Below are 15,459 nucleotides of genomic sequence, written 5' to 3'. Positions count from 1 at the left end.
ATGACATGCCTGTGTCGGGGGGGATTAAAGGTGGTTTAATGAAAATTTTTGTATCCATTTTCTCAAAGACTGTCTTTTGTTTTTGTCAAAAAATTATATATCATATGTACATAATTGCTTTTCTCAAATTTTTTTTATGTTTTCAGCTGTCCGCTAATTGGGCCTGTCACAGCATGTATCTGGGTGGTGGGGTTTGCACCAGTGGGTTCTAAGGTACTCCCTTGCTTTTCTGTTAGGATTTAAACTGCCTTAGCCTTTTGGTCATTCCGCATCAAATCAACCAATTTTAAAATAATTGGTCGCATGACCATTTTAGAAAAAAATAATTTTTAGTATATACGTTGGACATGTTTCTAGATATCAAAAACCATCGGTTTTTGATCATGTAGCAGTTTACAGATACCTTAATATGTGAAAAAAAAACATTGGAGTTAGACACCTGGAACAAAATTCATTTTGTAGTTAATGAAGTATACTTTCTATGATATTAAAATAAGTTTTGCTCAAAATTGCATCCTAAGTATGAAAATTATGGTGGAAATTTGGGTAACAATAATTAAAAAGTTGAATTTTTAATCCCAATTTTTTTAATGAAGGGGTTTGATTTTTTTAATGTGTAGATCTACCTGCAGGGTGTCTGCAAATAAAATATCAGTCGGGGGGGTGCTTGCGCACCCCTTAACTTTCTTCCACACCCCCTTCAGCACCCCCTACGTTCAACTGAAAACACTAACCCTTAGATTGTAGTTGTGTCATGTCGTCATATTGAGCACCGAATGTTAGATACTGAAGTATACCGTTATTATTGTATGCAACAGGCAAGCATTGAAAGATGCCGATATACATACTTTTCTGCACTGGCGGCAATCGCTACAAAGATTAGCGGCCATTTTTTTTTCTTTCGTCAGCATTGTTGATATGAATATTTCCTTCTTTGTCTCTTCATGTGGTCTGTTTGTGGTTTTTGATAATTGCCTATAGCTTAATGTGAGTTATGTTTTTTTCTTTTTTTTGCATTGTTGATAAACGGTTTATTTTCCGCCTGCTTGTTCTTCCTCGCACTGGAACATTTCCAGCTGCTTTCAAGGTATCTGGAAATTATTTGATGCGAGTTGTAACATGAAAGGTAGTTTTCTTGTTAATATTCTATGTATTCGTTCCATGTAACATGTCTAGTAAACGTACCATTTCAAGGTTTTTCAAAAACTGTTATGAAGAGGCCCAAACTTCACGAAGAAATTTTACAGTTCATTGTTTTCATTGTTGGGGATAGTGCAGCAGAAGGTATTATAACGAAGACGAATTTGCTGTGCACTTTGCATTTTGTCCTGTGGCAGATGGAAGGTATAATGTACTATGTATTTTGTACCCTCATTGGTTACATTGAAAAGGTTCAAAAATTGTGGTTTTAAAGGCAAGGATGATTTTATTTTGTATTTCATCACTGCATAGTTCAATAAGACTGCAACGTGTATCTCAATGTTTACACTGCATGACCAACCACTTTCTTGGAGTATAATTGACTTAATACATATCATCATGGATGTCCAGGGGGAGGACAAGGAGGAGGGGGCAGAGCTTCCCTGGAAAATGAATGTCAATCTAAAGTTATAGGTATATTTCACACATATATTTTAATTTCAGTCAGTAATTTGTTAATCAGTGGCAGCGATTAGGGGTGCAGTTGGCCCCCGCTTTTCACCACTTTTACCCCTGCACTATGCTAAACCTTATCTTCCAAGGGAAAATAAACTGTCTTGCTTTGTGGAATTCCTTTATTATATACATAATGTCAGGAGACACAAAGAGTCCACTTATGTACCGATTAGCAGTAGTTGAAACATAATGGAAAAATACCATTCTGCTAATATGAAGCCAAAACCGGGACAACCTAGTGCAATGCATGGCCACCACTTCCCAAAATACATCCCACCAACAGAGAAGAAGGCAAATGCTACAAGGCAATGTGCAACAGGGTTCGAGATGCAAATGGCAAAAAGAGTCGCCGGGAATCACGCTTCTATTGTCCAGAGTGTGATGTGGCACTTTGTGTAGTTCCATGTTTCCATATATATCACACAGTGACAGATATTCACACACAGTCATTGATTCAGTGGCAAACATTCAAATAAAGTGACTTAAAATAATTGTATCCCTTTTATTGTATTACAAAGTGCTAAAAACTTTTATAAAAGAAGGCATATTTTTTTCCAAATTTTCAGCACACATTACAATTATTGTATTATTGTAATGTATTATTGCATTGTATTATTGTATCCTTCTTATTGTATTACAAAGTGCTGAAAACCTTTAGAAAAGAAGTCATCATTTTATTCTTGCAATTATGTTCACGAGAAAACTCATGATAATCCAAGAGTTGCTTTTTATTGTATTACTGTATAAAGTTGTGTTATTCTTAAATTGTATTTTAGCTTTGTTTTTGTTCAATAACAAATAGCTACAGATTTTTACCAAAAGTAGCATATTTTTCAGCACATATTTCATTCTATTCTTGCAGTTATTGTATTTTTAACTGTGCCTGAAATAACTCTGGATAATCCAGAAGACGTTTTTTCAGCTGCTATAACTCTAAATTTAGCTCTAAATGCAAATTAGAATTGGTCATGAAGGGACACATTTATAATAGATTAAAAATATGAAATTAAAAAATATGACTCTTTCAGAAAGTTTTTCTGCACAAAAGTTGACCGCTAAGTGGTTAAAGTTGGGTTAAAAAAGCCTCAGAAAATATAGTAACATAGGATTTTAATACTTCAATTTCAATTTTCCTTTATTAAAGGGCGAGGTTCAGCCTGCGGCTGTTCTACCACCAAACCCCGTTGGATACATATACATACTAAATATATTCTACATACTAAATGTTTGTACAATAACAAACAAAGAAAGAGACCAAAAGAACAAATACAGAATTGAAGCAAAGGATCGTCTGCACACTAAAAAAGAAAAAAAGATTTTAAACAAATACATGAAGGATACACAAATTAATTGACACAGTTGTGCTTGGTGATATAGTTAATACAAATTAATATTGTGTGTAAAACATAAAAATGTTCTCAAAATACGAGAAAGGACAAAATATCGTCAAGGGTTGGCAACATGTAAACAAGCAAAATGAAAATGAAAATACTTGTTTTTAGAAAGTTGGTGCAGAAATGAGATCTATTATTCGTGAGTGCTGGAACACAGATATTGTTCATTTAACAATAGATTTTTTAGTTTGTCTTTGAAGTTGTTGCGATTAGAGAGGGACGTCATGGAAGGAGGAAGTTCATTCCATGCTCTTGTAGCAGAATATGTGAATGACTTACCAGACATTGAAATTACAATGTATGACAATTGACGATCTGCAAAAGGTTTGATTTATTTGGTACCTACCCACATCCAGTTGGCTTTCTGAAGCTTTTTTAACCCAACTTTAAAAAAGAAAAAAAGGCTTGGTTATTCTGGTTATGCATGTAGCTTAACCTTACTCCCCAATGTCACAAATTAGGTCTCATATGTTACCTCATACGAGTTGAGTCTAAAAGTTGAGATTTTTACTGAGAGTTAGGTTCACGCAGGTCTTTCTTTATGCCAAATTTCAGAATTTTTCATGCGGACCCATAAGAGATATTTAACCCCGAAAACTTTTCAAAATTCTATAAATGATCATGTTTGACAACATGCTGTTAAAAAAAGGGTTGCTTTTCTCCGCACTGATATTTTATTTACAGACACCCTGCAAGTAGATCTACACATAAAGAAAAATTCAAGCCTTAGACCAAACTCCTTCATTAAGAAATTTGGGCTTAAAAATCAATTTCTTTAAAACTATTGTTACCCCAATTTCCACCATAACTTTCATACTTGGGATGCAAATTTTGAGCAAAACTTATTTTAATATCATAGATAGTACAGGGTAAGTCAAAATGATGGACTTGATTTCACATTTATTCTGTGAAATATAATAAACAAATGTTATTGTGAGACATGTGCTAAGAAAGGTAAACTGTCAAAAGTTTTTTTTTTTTTTCAAACAAATCACAAGTGTTCTATGTGAGCACCTTGCGTAACACGGCACACATCAAGCTGATAGTCTATCTCCTGCCAAACCTTGTGTAACATGTTGCGGTCAATATCAGCAATGGCTGCTGTGATGCGGGCATGCAGGTCATCCAATGTTGTTGGTGGTACGTAAACGTTATCCTTGACAAAACCCCACATGAAGAAATCACATGGGGCAAGTCGGGGGAACGAGGTGGCCAATGAAGGAGAGGTCGATCCTCCGGAGATGCATGGCCTATCCAACGTTGTTCCAATGCCCCATTAATATGGTCCCGAACGCTGCCATGGTAATGCGCAGGGGCACCATCCAATTGGAGAATGAAATCTGTGCTATACTCTGCAAGCTGTGGAAAAATCCATAGTTGCAGTATATCAAGGAAAACAAGTCCTGTCACAGTACGTTCATGGAAGAAAAAGGGCCCATAAATCTTTTCATGGGAAATGGTACAAAAGGCATTCACTCTGGGAGAATCACGTTCGTGTTCTACAATTTCATGGGGGTTAGCAGTTCCCCAAATCCTTACGTTGTGTCTATTCACTTTCCCTGAAAGGTGAAAAGTTTCTTCATCACTGTAAAGCATAATCAGTGTATTTTAAGGCTTGAACTAGTTGCGAGCGGTAGGGTTTCATTTGTAAATGTTTCCGCAGAACCCGCCAGACAGTTTTCTGTGGAAGTTGAAGTTCTCTCGCTGCCCGGTAGGTAGACTTATGTGGACTTCGCATGAAACAGTGCGCACTCGTTCCACTGTCTCTTCCCCAGTCGACGGACGGCCAGTCGATTTTCGTTTACAGATGCAGCCCGCATCTCTGAAATGTTCATACCACTTACGAATGGGGTTCCCCGTAGGTGGTTCTCTGATATTTGGTACGGAAATGCCGTTGCACACTAATCACAGACTTGTTCACGTGATAATCAAGCACACAGAAAGATCTCTGTTCTCCAGTCAACACAATTTTCCTGCTCTCTGCTGACTCCTAGCGGTAGAAAGTGGAAACACTGCATGGAAACTAAACTTTGAAAGTTAGCCTTTCGAAGCGCATGTCTCACAATAACATATGTTTATTAGATTTCACAGAATAAATTTCTATAATCGGGTCCATCATTTTGACTTACCCTGTATACTTCATTAGCTACAAAATGAATTTTGCTCCAGGTCTCTATCTCTAATGGTTTTTGAGATATTAAGGTTTCTGTAAACTGCTACATGAAAAAAAAAAACAACAACAACAGCTATGCACCATGTTGGAAAAATTGCCACCCCACAAGAACTAAGGAAAGGGATCTTTTTAACATTGATTGATTGATTTGTTTTATTTTGCTTCGTGTTTTGTGCCTCTAGGCTAATTTGCCAAGATGGGCATGAGGGATGAAATGATGAAATTGATGAATGGACATTTACAAACAACCATGCCCAAGCGGGATTCGAACCCGGGGCCCCTAGTGTCACAGGGCGATGTGCTAACCACTCGGCCACGGGGTCCGGCTTTTTGAACATTGGTTTTGATATCTAGAAACATGTACAAACGTATGTAGTAAAAATGATTTTTTTCTAAAATGGTCATGCAACCACCATTGGATGATTTGGTATGGAATTACCTGCCTCTGGATCCCTCCAGGCCACAAGGCAGTGGGGCAAACACTTTTATGGCGGTGTTTATTAGCCATGACACAAGGCTATCAATGGGTATCTGTGGTATTTGCTGAGTAAGTCCATGCCACTGGTCACCCTCCCACACCCTGATTGCCTTGCCCCCTCGTTGCCCTTATTTGGGTTTTCCCTTATTCGCAGCTTCCCCTCATATCTGAGGAGGTTTTCACTATCTGGCACCTGTAACCTGTTCAGTAGCTGAGACTTGCACATACATTATTATGCCGACCTACTCAGAGGCAGGAAACTGCAAAGGATGATGATGACCAGGAAATGGATTTATATGTAGTAAAAATATTCTAAATATGTAAATACATATAAATAACAAAACGGGTGGCACCAGAAAATGTTGACCAGGTGGGCAGGAACCAAAAACTGATAAATAAGGGTGGGTAGATATAAAGTTTAAAAGAGTTTCACAAACATGTATTCTCTCCACCCTCTCTCCCGAATTCCTTTGTATTTCTATCGTCTTTTCTATTTGCTTATTCATCCTTTTTCACCATTTGTCTCTTCTTGCATTACCCCCTCCTCTCTCGTTTTCACACAAACATGAGCGAGTGGGTCAGATCTTCGGATCAAAATTCACCTCTATTCACTGCAATCTAGAAAAAAGTAGTCAAGGGACTCGATGGTGTAACCTTTGTAAAGCCTTTGGCTACCATTCCTATCCCAAACTCTGAAAATGTATATCATGAAAGCCGTAAGAGATGTTTAAACTGGGTTTTCTGCATTATAAAGCCTCATCCATTGAGATATTTTTCAGTGCTTAACATTATCAGTTATCATGCCGAATACTATCAAAAAGACATAGAATTCTTCGTCTTTTTTCAATTGTCATTATTGGCAGGTACAATGTATAAATTTCACTGTGCTAAAAACACTGAAGAAAAACAAAACAGATTTCAGCTCTATACAACAATTATTTCTTAAGCTACAATTTATTTCTTGCTTCGATGCAAGTTTGAAAAGTTCCCCATTCGTAGAGACTTACATGTGGGAGAGGCTCCCGTCCACTAAAAATTAAAAGTCAGCTATCATGTGTTGTGTTTTATTTTTGGTTATTTAATAGCACATGATGGTATTTGTAGCTTAAGTAGACTTGTTTCATAAATTAAAATACACAATAGAAAATTCACTAAATATTTATTTAAAACATGCTGCCTGTATACATCTACAAATGCCACATTTCCCATTTAAGTGAAGAGGAAACTGATTACTAGAGAAATTGCTGAAATTTAGGAAGGGGGATCCCTTGAGTAATGTTTTTTTTTGGGGGGGGATGTCAACCCTAATGGCAATAAAACCAAAATCTATCTGATAAATGTTACATTATAATATATTTTGTGCTACCCTCTGTGATGGAGTTGTTGTACATGATTTTCATTAATGGGTTCATGAATCGTAGCCATATTTTAAATTTCATTATATGAGGAGTTCAGAGCACAAGGGGTGTAACTCCATTTGAGACAGTGTTGACCAAACGTCACATGTGCAGCTGCAGTAGCTCAGTCGTTAGGGCGTCTGACTACCATGCAAGAGACCCAGGTTTGATCCCTGGCAGGGGAGAACTGGGATTTTTTCCATCTGTTCAAGCAGCTCCTGTGCCGACCCAGCGTCATATAAAGTGGGTACCTGGAGGAAACAGGGGGGTAAAGGCAGCCAGGGGCATGGTACTGATCACCTCACCCCCACCTTCAGCCGTGATCTGTGTGGAGCCCTAACGCCACACCCCTTCATGACATTGTGGTATGTGCAGGGGAGCACTTTACTTTTTTCTTTCTCTTTTTTACTAGGTTCAGCTGTTGGAGCACAAACATAGTGGTGTCTCTATGAGCAAGAATTTCAAACTTAGGAGACACTTACTTCTAGCACTGAAATGCTGATAGTACAATACTTCAAAGTTCCAAGTTGTACATGGAAAGTGGAGTTACACCACCTGTGCTCTGAACCCCTCATATCATTCTCCCTCATCCCCCATCCGCCAAGTTAAAATGGATGAGAGAATAACATTATTTACTTTCAGCCTTTGGTGGATTTATTTAATTCGAAGGTTTGGAATATTAGGTTCAAATTCAATCTTGTGAATTATGAACTATTGCTTTTTTTATTGATTGATTGCAAGTGATATTTCACAACGTCATGCACATATTTTTTCAGGTAACCATGGAAGTCAACCCATTAAGTGTTATTCTCGTTAAAAGTGACAGCAAAGGAGACCGGTTGTTGTTCAGATACCCCTATGCCACAGATGCGAGAACCGAGGGTGGTCACCACAGTTGGAGGAAAAACCCGTATGCTTTAACAGTCACTGAAGATCTGCTGCAGACACCACCTCCCCAAACGTCTAATATTCAAAATGGTCACCTTACTGGGTTTTTAGATAAAGTGCTTTCCACTTTGTTTGCTGTTAAGCAAGAGTTGTGTGGGAGAAAGTTTGAGCTCAAAGTGAATGATGTTCGATTTGTAGGACACCCAACCCAACTTCAGTCAGGTGTAAGTTCCACCACTGGTAAGCAAGACAGTCCATCTAGCATTTTAGTGAATATCGTATTTGCTCTCCAGGCCACGGCTAGTCATTCCATAGTGAAATGTTTCTATGACCTTAGTAAGAGACTAGGTATAGCTCTTCGGCATGAAGAACGAAGATGCGGTTACTTTAGTCAGCAAACAAAGATAATGGTGACAGCTCACGATGATAATGCAGCACAGACAGACGACGAAGATTTGGAATCCCCATTTGACTTGATACTGAAACGAAGCTCTCTAGCCCAAGACTTAAAAACAGTTTACGATGATTTAGGTCGCTCAGGGATGATTAGCGTAAAGATTAACAAGTGGATTGAGGTGAGTTTCTGCTTGCCTCAGAAAGTCCACAGGTTTCACAACAGAAATTTCATGGTGGAACCAGACACCATAAAGAAGTGTTTGCAATCCCTGCGACCCTATCATGGGCTTCTCTTGTTGGTTGACGAACATGAACTACTTGACAGTCTCCCAGCGGACGCATCACCTGCCTTGGTTCGTTTGATCAAGAAGTACAGTCCCCTGAAAAGCCTCCAGAGTTTGTCTGCTGATTCCGATTTAACGCTGTCTCAGGTTTTTCAGCTTACCGGTCACCTTGTGTACTGGGCAAAGGCAACTGTCATCTACCCCTTGTGTGAAAGTAACGTGTACGTGGTTGCTCCTGATGCCCCCACGCATGTGAATTCTCCGCTGGTGGAAAGGTTCTCGGAGCAGTTCCCTGGGATGTGTCTTTTGCAGGTGATGAGCGACTTTTCCCTCCCGATGTCGCTGAGTGATAAAGTAAACCCACTGACGCATCCACAACAGCAAGCACAATTAGTTCAAATGGTCGCGTGGATGTTAAAGCATCAGCTTCTCATGCAGCTACATAAATACGTGTATTTTATGCCAACGTCAAAAGGACCGAGACCCCACCAGTCGGACAGCCACACGAGAGACAGCTACCACAGCACCCCGGAAGACTTGAGCTTGAGTATCGGACGAGTTCCCAGTGAGAGTGACATAAGCTCCAACATCAGTGACGAAGTAGTCTCGAGTCCCAGCAATTCTAAGGTCAACGTGTCAACGGATGATAATTTTATAGAGAAGAGCATCCAAGAAGAACTGTTGGCAGACTTCAGTGACGAAGAAAAGGCAGCTATCGTAAGAATTCCAGCTGCAAGTAACCCTGAGGATCTTCGCCTTTTTGTACGGCTGTGCCCTCACTTCCATGGGATGCACCACTTGGAGGAGATCATGTACTTTGAAAACGTGAGGCGATCACAGTTACTTCAGCTTCTTGATAAATTTCGAGATGTGCTCATAGCTTGTGAAACAGAAGATCCAGCAATTGCCATGTTCTACTCATATTCTTGGACCTGATGTTTATTGTATGTAGAATATTTTTTATTTATATTCATTCTGTTTTATCACATGCCTCACATATATCTCAAATAGGATTCAGGATTTCTGGTAATGCATATAAATCTCCAAAAGTGTGAGTAAGTGAAGTATAAATTTTGAACTTCCAATTTTTTTTTTCAAATGTGAAATAGTATGTGTAGGTATACATGTCTTAGGCTTGAAGTACATTGCTCAGAAGAAAAAAGTAATTAGTAACATTGAGATCAAGGAGAATGAGATAAGAAGTAACTCAAAATAAATTCATTTCTACCTGCTCCATCTTTCCATCTGTTATTTCAAGAAATTTTTCACTTATAGTTCTTCATGTTCTATACTGAAGTGAATACTTTTTTGTCTTTTGAACATCGTATATTTCAAGAAAGAATGATTTTTTTGTCTGTTATGATAAAAATTGCTTCTTGCTTCTTTCCCTTGCTTACATGGCATAATTAGTGTTGGATACTGTCAAGATGTATATTAAATGAGATGATCACAAAAAGTCCCTATGCACTTGTGAACGACACAAATAGAAATTAACTAGTTTGTCATAAACAAGATACCTTAGTCAGAATCCTCTTCTTCCCATTTGACATCACTGGCTTCTTTCTATGTAACTTCCATTGCGTTCTTATGATCCAGCATTAAAGCATACTTAATTTTTCTCTGTTTTTACCTAAAGTTCTTCTGCTTTTTGTAGCTTCATAACTACTTTGCAGGTTTGGTACATATTCAGAGCAGCAGAGTGACTTTTTCTCATTATGTATACTACATACTGTTCTGAAAGTATTGCCACCATTTTATTTACAATAGATTAAGGGTATAGATATTTGTAATTATATGCATGTTTGAAAGCTAAGAAACTTGGCATATAATATGCATAATTTAAAACACTTACAAATTGCTCAGATTATTAAGTGCATAGGAAAAATATAATTGGCATGACCTGTGTTGACATCCTGATTTTCTCCCCATTCGTCGAACATACCTCTTGGATTGCTGTAGGTGAGTGTCACACAAATCAATTAATAATTAAATGTAGGGAGAAATTAAAAAGTATGTGCTGAATGCGATTTAACTATTCATTGATTTTTCTCGTGCATTTCCATATTTGTCTAGTTTTGCCATCTAATTTGATGCATTCATGCAAGACAAGATACATTTTGTGCTGTAAAAATAGTGTTTATACAACAAAAATTAATTCTTCAGACCAGTAGTAACAATAAATTAAGGGGGTATAGTAAAGTTTTAATTATCACTGTGAGCAGAATGATACGGAAAGTTAAACATGCTATGTTGAGCTTTAGTCTTCTCCACATAGTTGCCCTGTAGAACCATGCATTTCTGCCAGCGTTTCTTGACCTGCTGAACATAATTTTAAATGTCTTGCAATTGCCTCGAAAACCACTATTTCACTTTCATAATGACATCAAATTGTTGATTCCAAAGTGGCTTCTTCATCTCTAGGAAGAGCAAGAAGTCACTTAGTGTGAGATCAGGCAAGGAGAAGGGATGGAGCAAAATTTTGAAGCCACACTGTCAGCTTCTACAGTGGATGCTTGGGCAGAATGGGCAAGTGCATTGCTAGCTAGGGGATGAATGCCCTTGCTGATCATACCACAGTGTTTTTCTTCCACCTTATCTTGTGATTTCTGCAGAAGGGTGCAGTAATAAGCGCTGGTGCTAGTCTGATACATTGGAAAGTGATCTGCTAGGATTATGGCCACAACAATCCCAAAAAAACTGACAGCATGACCTTCCCTGCAGATTTCTGCACCTTACCTTCTTTGGGATGGGGAAGGAGGAGTGTTTTCTCATTTCTTTGGTCTCCGGGTCTTGCAGCTAGACCCAGCGTTCATCCATAGTTAAGAGAGGTGCAAAAAAATTATCTTCATCCTGCTCCAAAAGAGTGAGCATCTGCTGAAAAAGTTCACATCGAGTTTGCTGCCGACATGGGGTCAGCAAGTGGTGAACCCATCGTGATAACACATTAGACAACTACAGTTACTCGCCTCCCCGATAGCGCAGTGGTAATGTCGTCACATTGTAATCAAGGGATCCCGGTGGAGGCACATAGTTGTTCGGATCCCACTTTAAACTGTAGGTCCAGTCCCGATTAGCCTTACTGTGCATAAAGTGGACTTAAAACACCAACTCAATCAATGTACACTTGCTCATGCATAATTTTCCATACACTCCTATAACTAAAACCAACTTCATTCATGACAACTACAATGGTAATTCATCTGTCTTCAAGGACAAGAGTCTCCAGTTTAATCACCATCTGTGATTGATGGTCTCCTAGATCGAGACTAATCTGTGAGGGACATGTGTTCAGTTTAAAGGTTCCTTTTCCACCTCAGTATAGTGTCAGATGATGGAAACTACCTTAAACAGCAACATTTTCACCATGGAAATAGCACGTGCTGTTACCCTTCAAATAGAGTAACTTAATAACACTGTGCACTTCAAATTAGTCCATCATGCTATTTGCTGACATCTGCTGGCTGTTGGAATGAAACTAGCTGTATTCTACATCATGCACATAAGAATCAGTAGCTCGAATTACGTTCGGAGAGCTCAATAACTTCATGGTGATAATTTAAAACTTTATGATTCCCCCACCATGTGTATATATAAATTATGATGAATGTTTTTTTTAATGAAATTTTGTATAAAAATTAAGATTGATCATGCCAGTGTCCAAATTTCTAATTATAAATGTATTATACTCTGGTATGTTCGTGTGTAATTGTCTGGGATTTCATGGCACTTAGCAACACTTCATTCCTTTTACAGAGTAACTGATACACATAGCTTCCCATAAGCAATACTTCATTCCTTTCACAGAGTAACTGATACACATAGCTTCCCATATGCAATCCATAGTCAACATCAACCGTGATCTTCACTAAAGAGCAGAAAGCGACATTTTTAGTTCAATGTGCACAATGACATAATGGCGGTAAAGTAATGAATCACTAAAATGTGAAACAATGAAATGTCAATTTTAAAATGCACATATTAAACACTGAGCAAAAATTATTTCTAAATGTGTAAGCACCATATCTTCAAGCGAATATAGAATTCACTAATACCTTAAAATGGTTTGACGGCAACTTTGTCACAAAAGTATGAACAAATCATATGCTGTATCCTGAAAAAGTCTTTTGTGATTAGTGCATGACTGATGTCATAAAATGATTTACAAAATTTCATCAATTTACATTGTATTATGTAGGGTCTACCAATTTGAATGTCAGATCTTTAAAATTAGATAGAATAAGAACCACAAGTGATAATGACATATATCTTTTATTATTTTGAAGAGCAAACAATGGCATTATGTTTTGAACAATATATCGTTCAAATGTCCTCCTCTGCTTTGGTGGGTGGAATGGATTCTGAATGTCCAATTTTCCAGTACGTCTGCACACATATTGAGTGGTATAGCCTCAGTGTTCCGTTTCAGGTCACGAACTGTTCATGCTTAGTCTCATAGACCTTAGCTTTGACATAACCCATAGAAAATAATCCAGGGGGGTTAGGCCACATGATCTTGGTGGCCATCACCTTTTCTGGACAGAACTCGTCCGGGGAACTTTTCCTGCAATAATTCCATTGTTTGGTAGGCTGTGTGGCAAGTTGCACCGTCCTATTAGAAAAACACCTTGTTGATGTCCAGATTTGCCAGTTTAGGCCACAAAAACTGTACCACCATATTTCTGTATCGCTCCTCATTGACAGTCACGTGATTTCCATGTTGGTCATAAAAAAAAATAAGGCCCAATCACGCCCTTGGCCCAAAAACCACACCACACAGTCACTTTCTTAGGATGAAGGGGTACGTCCAGAATCACTTGCAGATTTTCATCTGTCCAAATCCTACAGTTTTGTTTGTTCTGTCGGTCGATTATGTTGACCATAAATTCCTCTCAATGCACGAAATGTCTGTCGAACTGAACACGATTTTTGATAATAAATTCAAATAATTTCTATGTGTTGTTGCATTGTGTATATCTCCATGATAACTTGCCACAGACTACTGCACACAGATGTCACAGTTCCATCTCGTCATTCCAGTCATTGTTGCCACAACACTCTTTCAAAGTTCTGACTTTCAAATTGGTAGACCCTTTACTTTGTGCAATACTGTATATTTTAATTTAGATTCAATCTTCTCTCCAAAAAGAGAATTAAAAACCCCATGGTGCAACAGCTCTAAGAGCCACTTGAATTCAACATATTCAATACTGTATACGACAACAAGCTTCTAGTATGTTTTGACGAGCCCCCATTCTGTTGACAAAAATAACGTCTCACGGAGATCTCTCTTTATGTACAACATTTATTTACACTTCTACCCTTCGCCGTATATACATATTTTCATAAATCCAATATCAACTGCTCCCGGTTGCCTTTTACCCCATAACACAGAGATTTGCACTTATAAAGACTTCACCCTACGAGCGCACTATTTACCATAGTGCTAACCTGCCCCTGCAGTTTATCACGCAGAGGTCCCTACGCATAGTTACAGCGCTTACGCTCTGTGTGTATCGCTGCATCCAAAAAACTGTCAATCCATTGAGAGATGGCCACTTTCTGGGATATGTGAGCCTGAAAATCTGAGAGCATAAGAGAGACCGTAACAAGTCGGAACCGGTATTTATACCTCCGACAAACGACCCTCCCCAAACCACCGAGGCAAGGTCCTATTGTTACCTTTAAAACAGGGAAGCCGTTGAGGGAAACCAACCATTGGCTTCCCCGACTACCGGGCAACAAAGCAACCTAGGCCAGAGCATGTACAAAGAAATACACTTTTACATACATACTTTCCAATTTCCAGCTGTGTGCGTAAAAACCACACAGCAAAGTTCAATCCCTACAGTTTTCTGGCTTTCAAGACCAGAGCTGCTACTTCTTCTTTCAAGTAGCTCCCCAATTTTCTGCACGTCGCTGGATCAATGACAAACTGACTCTACATGGGAATCAAACCCAGTGGCCCCTCACACCAAAGACGAGAGTGCTAACCATTTGGCTACGCATATCATTTCTTCAAAAGGTTATTTATAATTTAAAATCTTAGCACAGTAGGATTCCATCTTTATTACCTTCAGCCCTCTCCGATGGCATAGTACTGTGCATCCATTTCTATCTTCAGCCGAGAGATCGGGAGAAGCGTGGCGGGCGGTGCTGACGGAGATGCCGACGTTTGCGGCCTGTAATGCCCGCTTATTTTTATGGACATATGCAGACATTTATATAAATATTGCAAAACGAGCACTAACTTGTGTTATAAGAGTTGTTCAAACTGATATCCACCAAGTGCCAAGTGTGTAGACTTTCGGGGAGAATATGTTTAATAGCCTGAAACTTTCGTGCCTGTAGCTAAAGACCTTCTGGGTCAGGCCGAGAATTTATCAGCCCCCCCCCCCCCCCCCCCCGTAACGTGAATCTTGCAGCTGGCATTCCAATCCTCTCACTGACACAACACACATACACACTGCAATTACACAAACAAGTAACGGCAAGTAACCAAGAATAACACTCTTACGCACAGTACGAAATTAACACGCTCTTGGTTTACATCTGCTCGCCACTATATTCACAGCTCTGTTGCAAAGGAACAAAAAACTCGAGCTCGGAGATTTCGGATTGCAAGGAAGCTCACGAACACCATTGACTTTTAACGGTTTCGTCTACAGCGTAATCTTGATACAGTGTTGCACATTCGAAACCTCCAAACGATCCCCATCGGCACAAAACTCTTTCAAGGATATAAACTTAAGCAGGACGTTAATGGTCAAAACTATGATTAAAATGTTTTATTATC

General features: G+C 38.8%; 1 protein-coding gene across 3 annotated transcripts in view; it reads left to right on the top strand.

The window, feature by feature from the left end:
• Nprl3 (GATOR complex protein Nprl3) overlaps nt 1-14,772 on the top strand; it is a 39,212-nt gene extending 24,440 nt beyond the window's left edge. For all 3 annotated transcript variants that reach the window (XM_083111187.1, XM_083111188.1, XM_083111186.1), the window contains exon 2: nt 7,875-14,772. In XM_083111187.1, coding sequence (XP_082967313.1) covers nt 7,881-9,602 — 1,722 coding nt within the window. In that variant the 5' untranslated portion in view covers nt 7,875-7,880 and the 3' untranslated portion in view covers nt 9,603-14,772. The remainder of the gene's footprint in view (nt 1-7,874) is intronic.
• The last annotated feature ends 687 nt before the right edge of the window (nt 14,773-15,459 follow it).

Source organism: Lepisma saccharinum, chromosome 25 (assembly GCF_977018435.1).
Source record: "Lepisma saccharinum chromosome 25, izLepSacc3.1, whole genome shotgun sequence".
Classification (NCBI taxonomy): domain Eukaryota; kingdom Metazoa; phylum Arthropoda; class Insecta; order Zygentoma; family Lepismatidae; genus Lepisma; species Lepisma saccharinum.
This window is presented reverse-complemented; position numbering and strand designations above follow the sequence as displayed.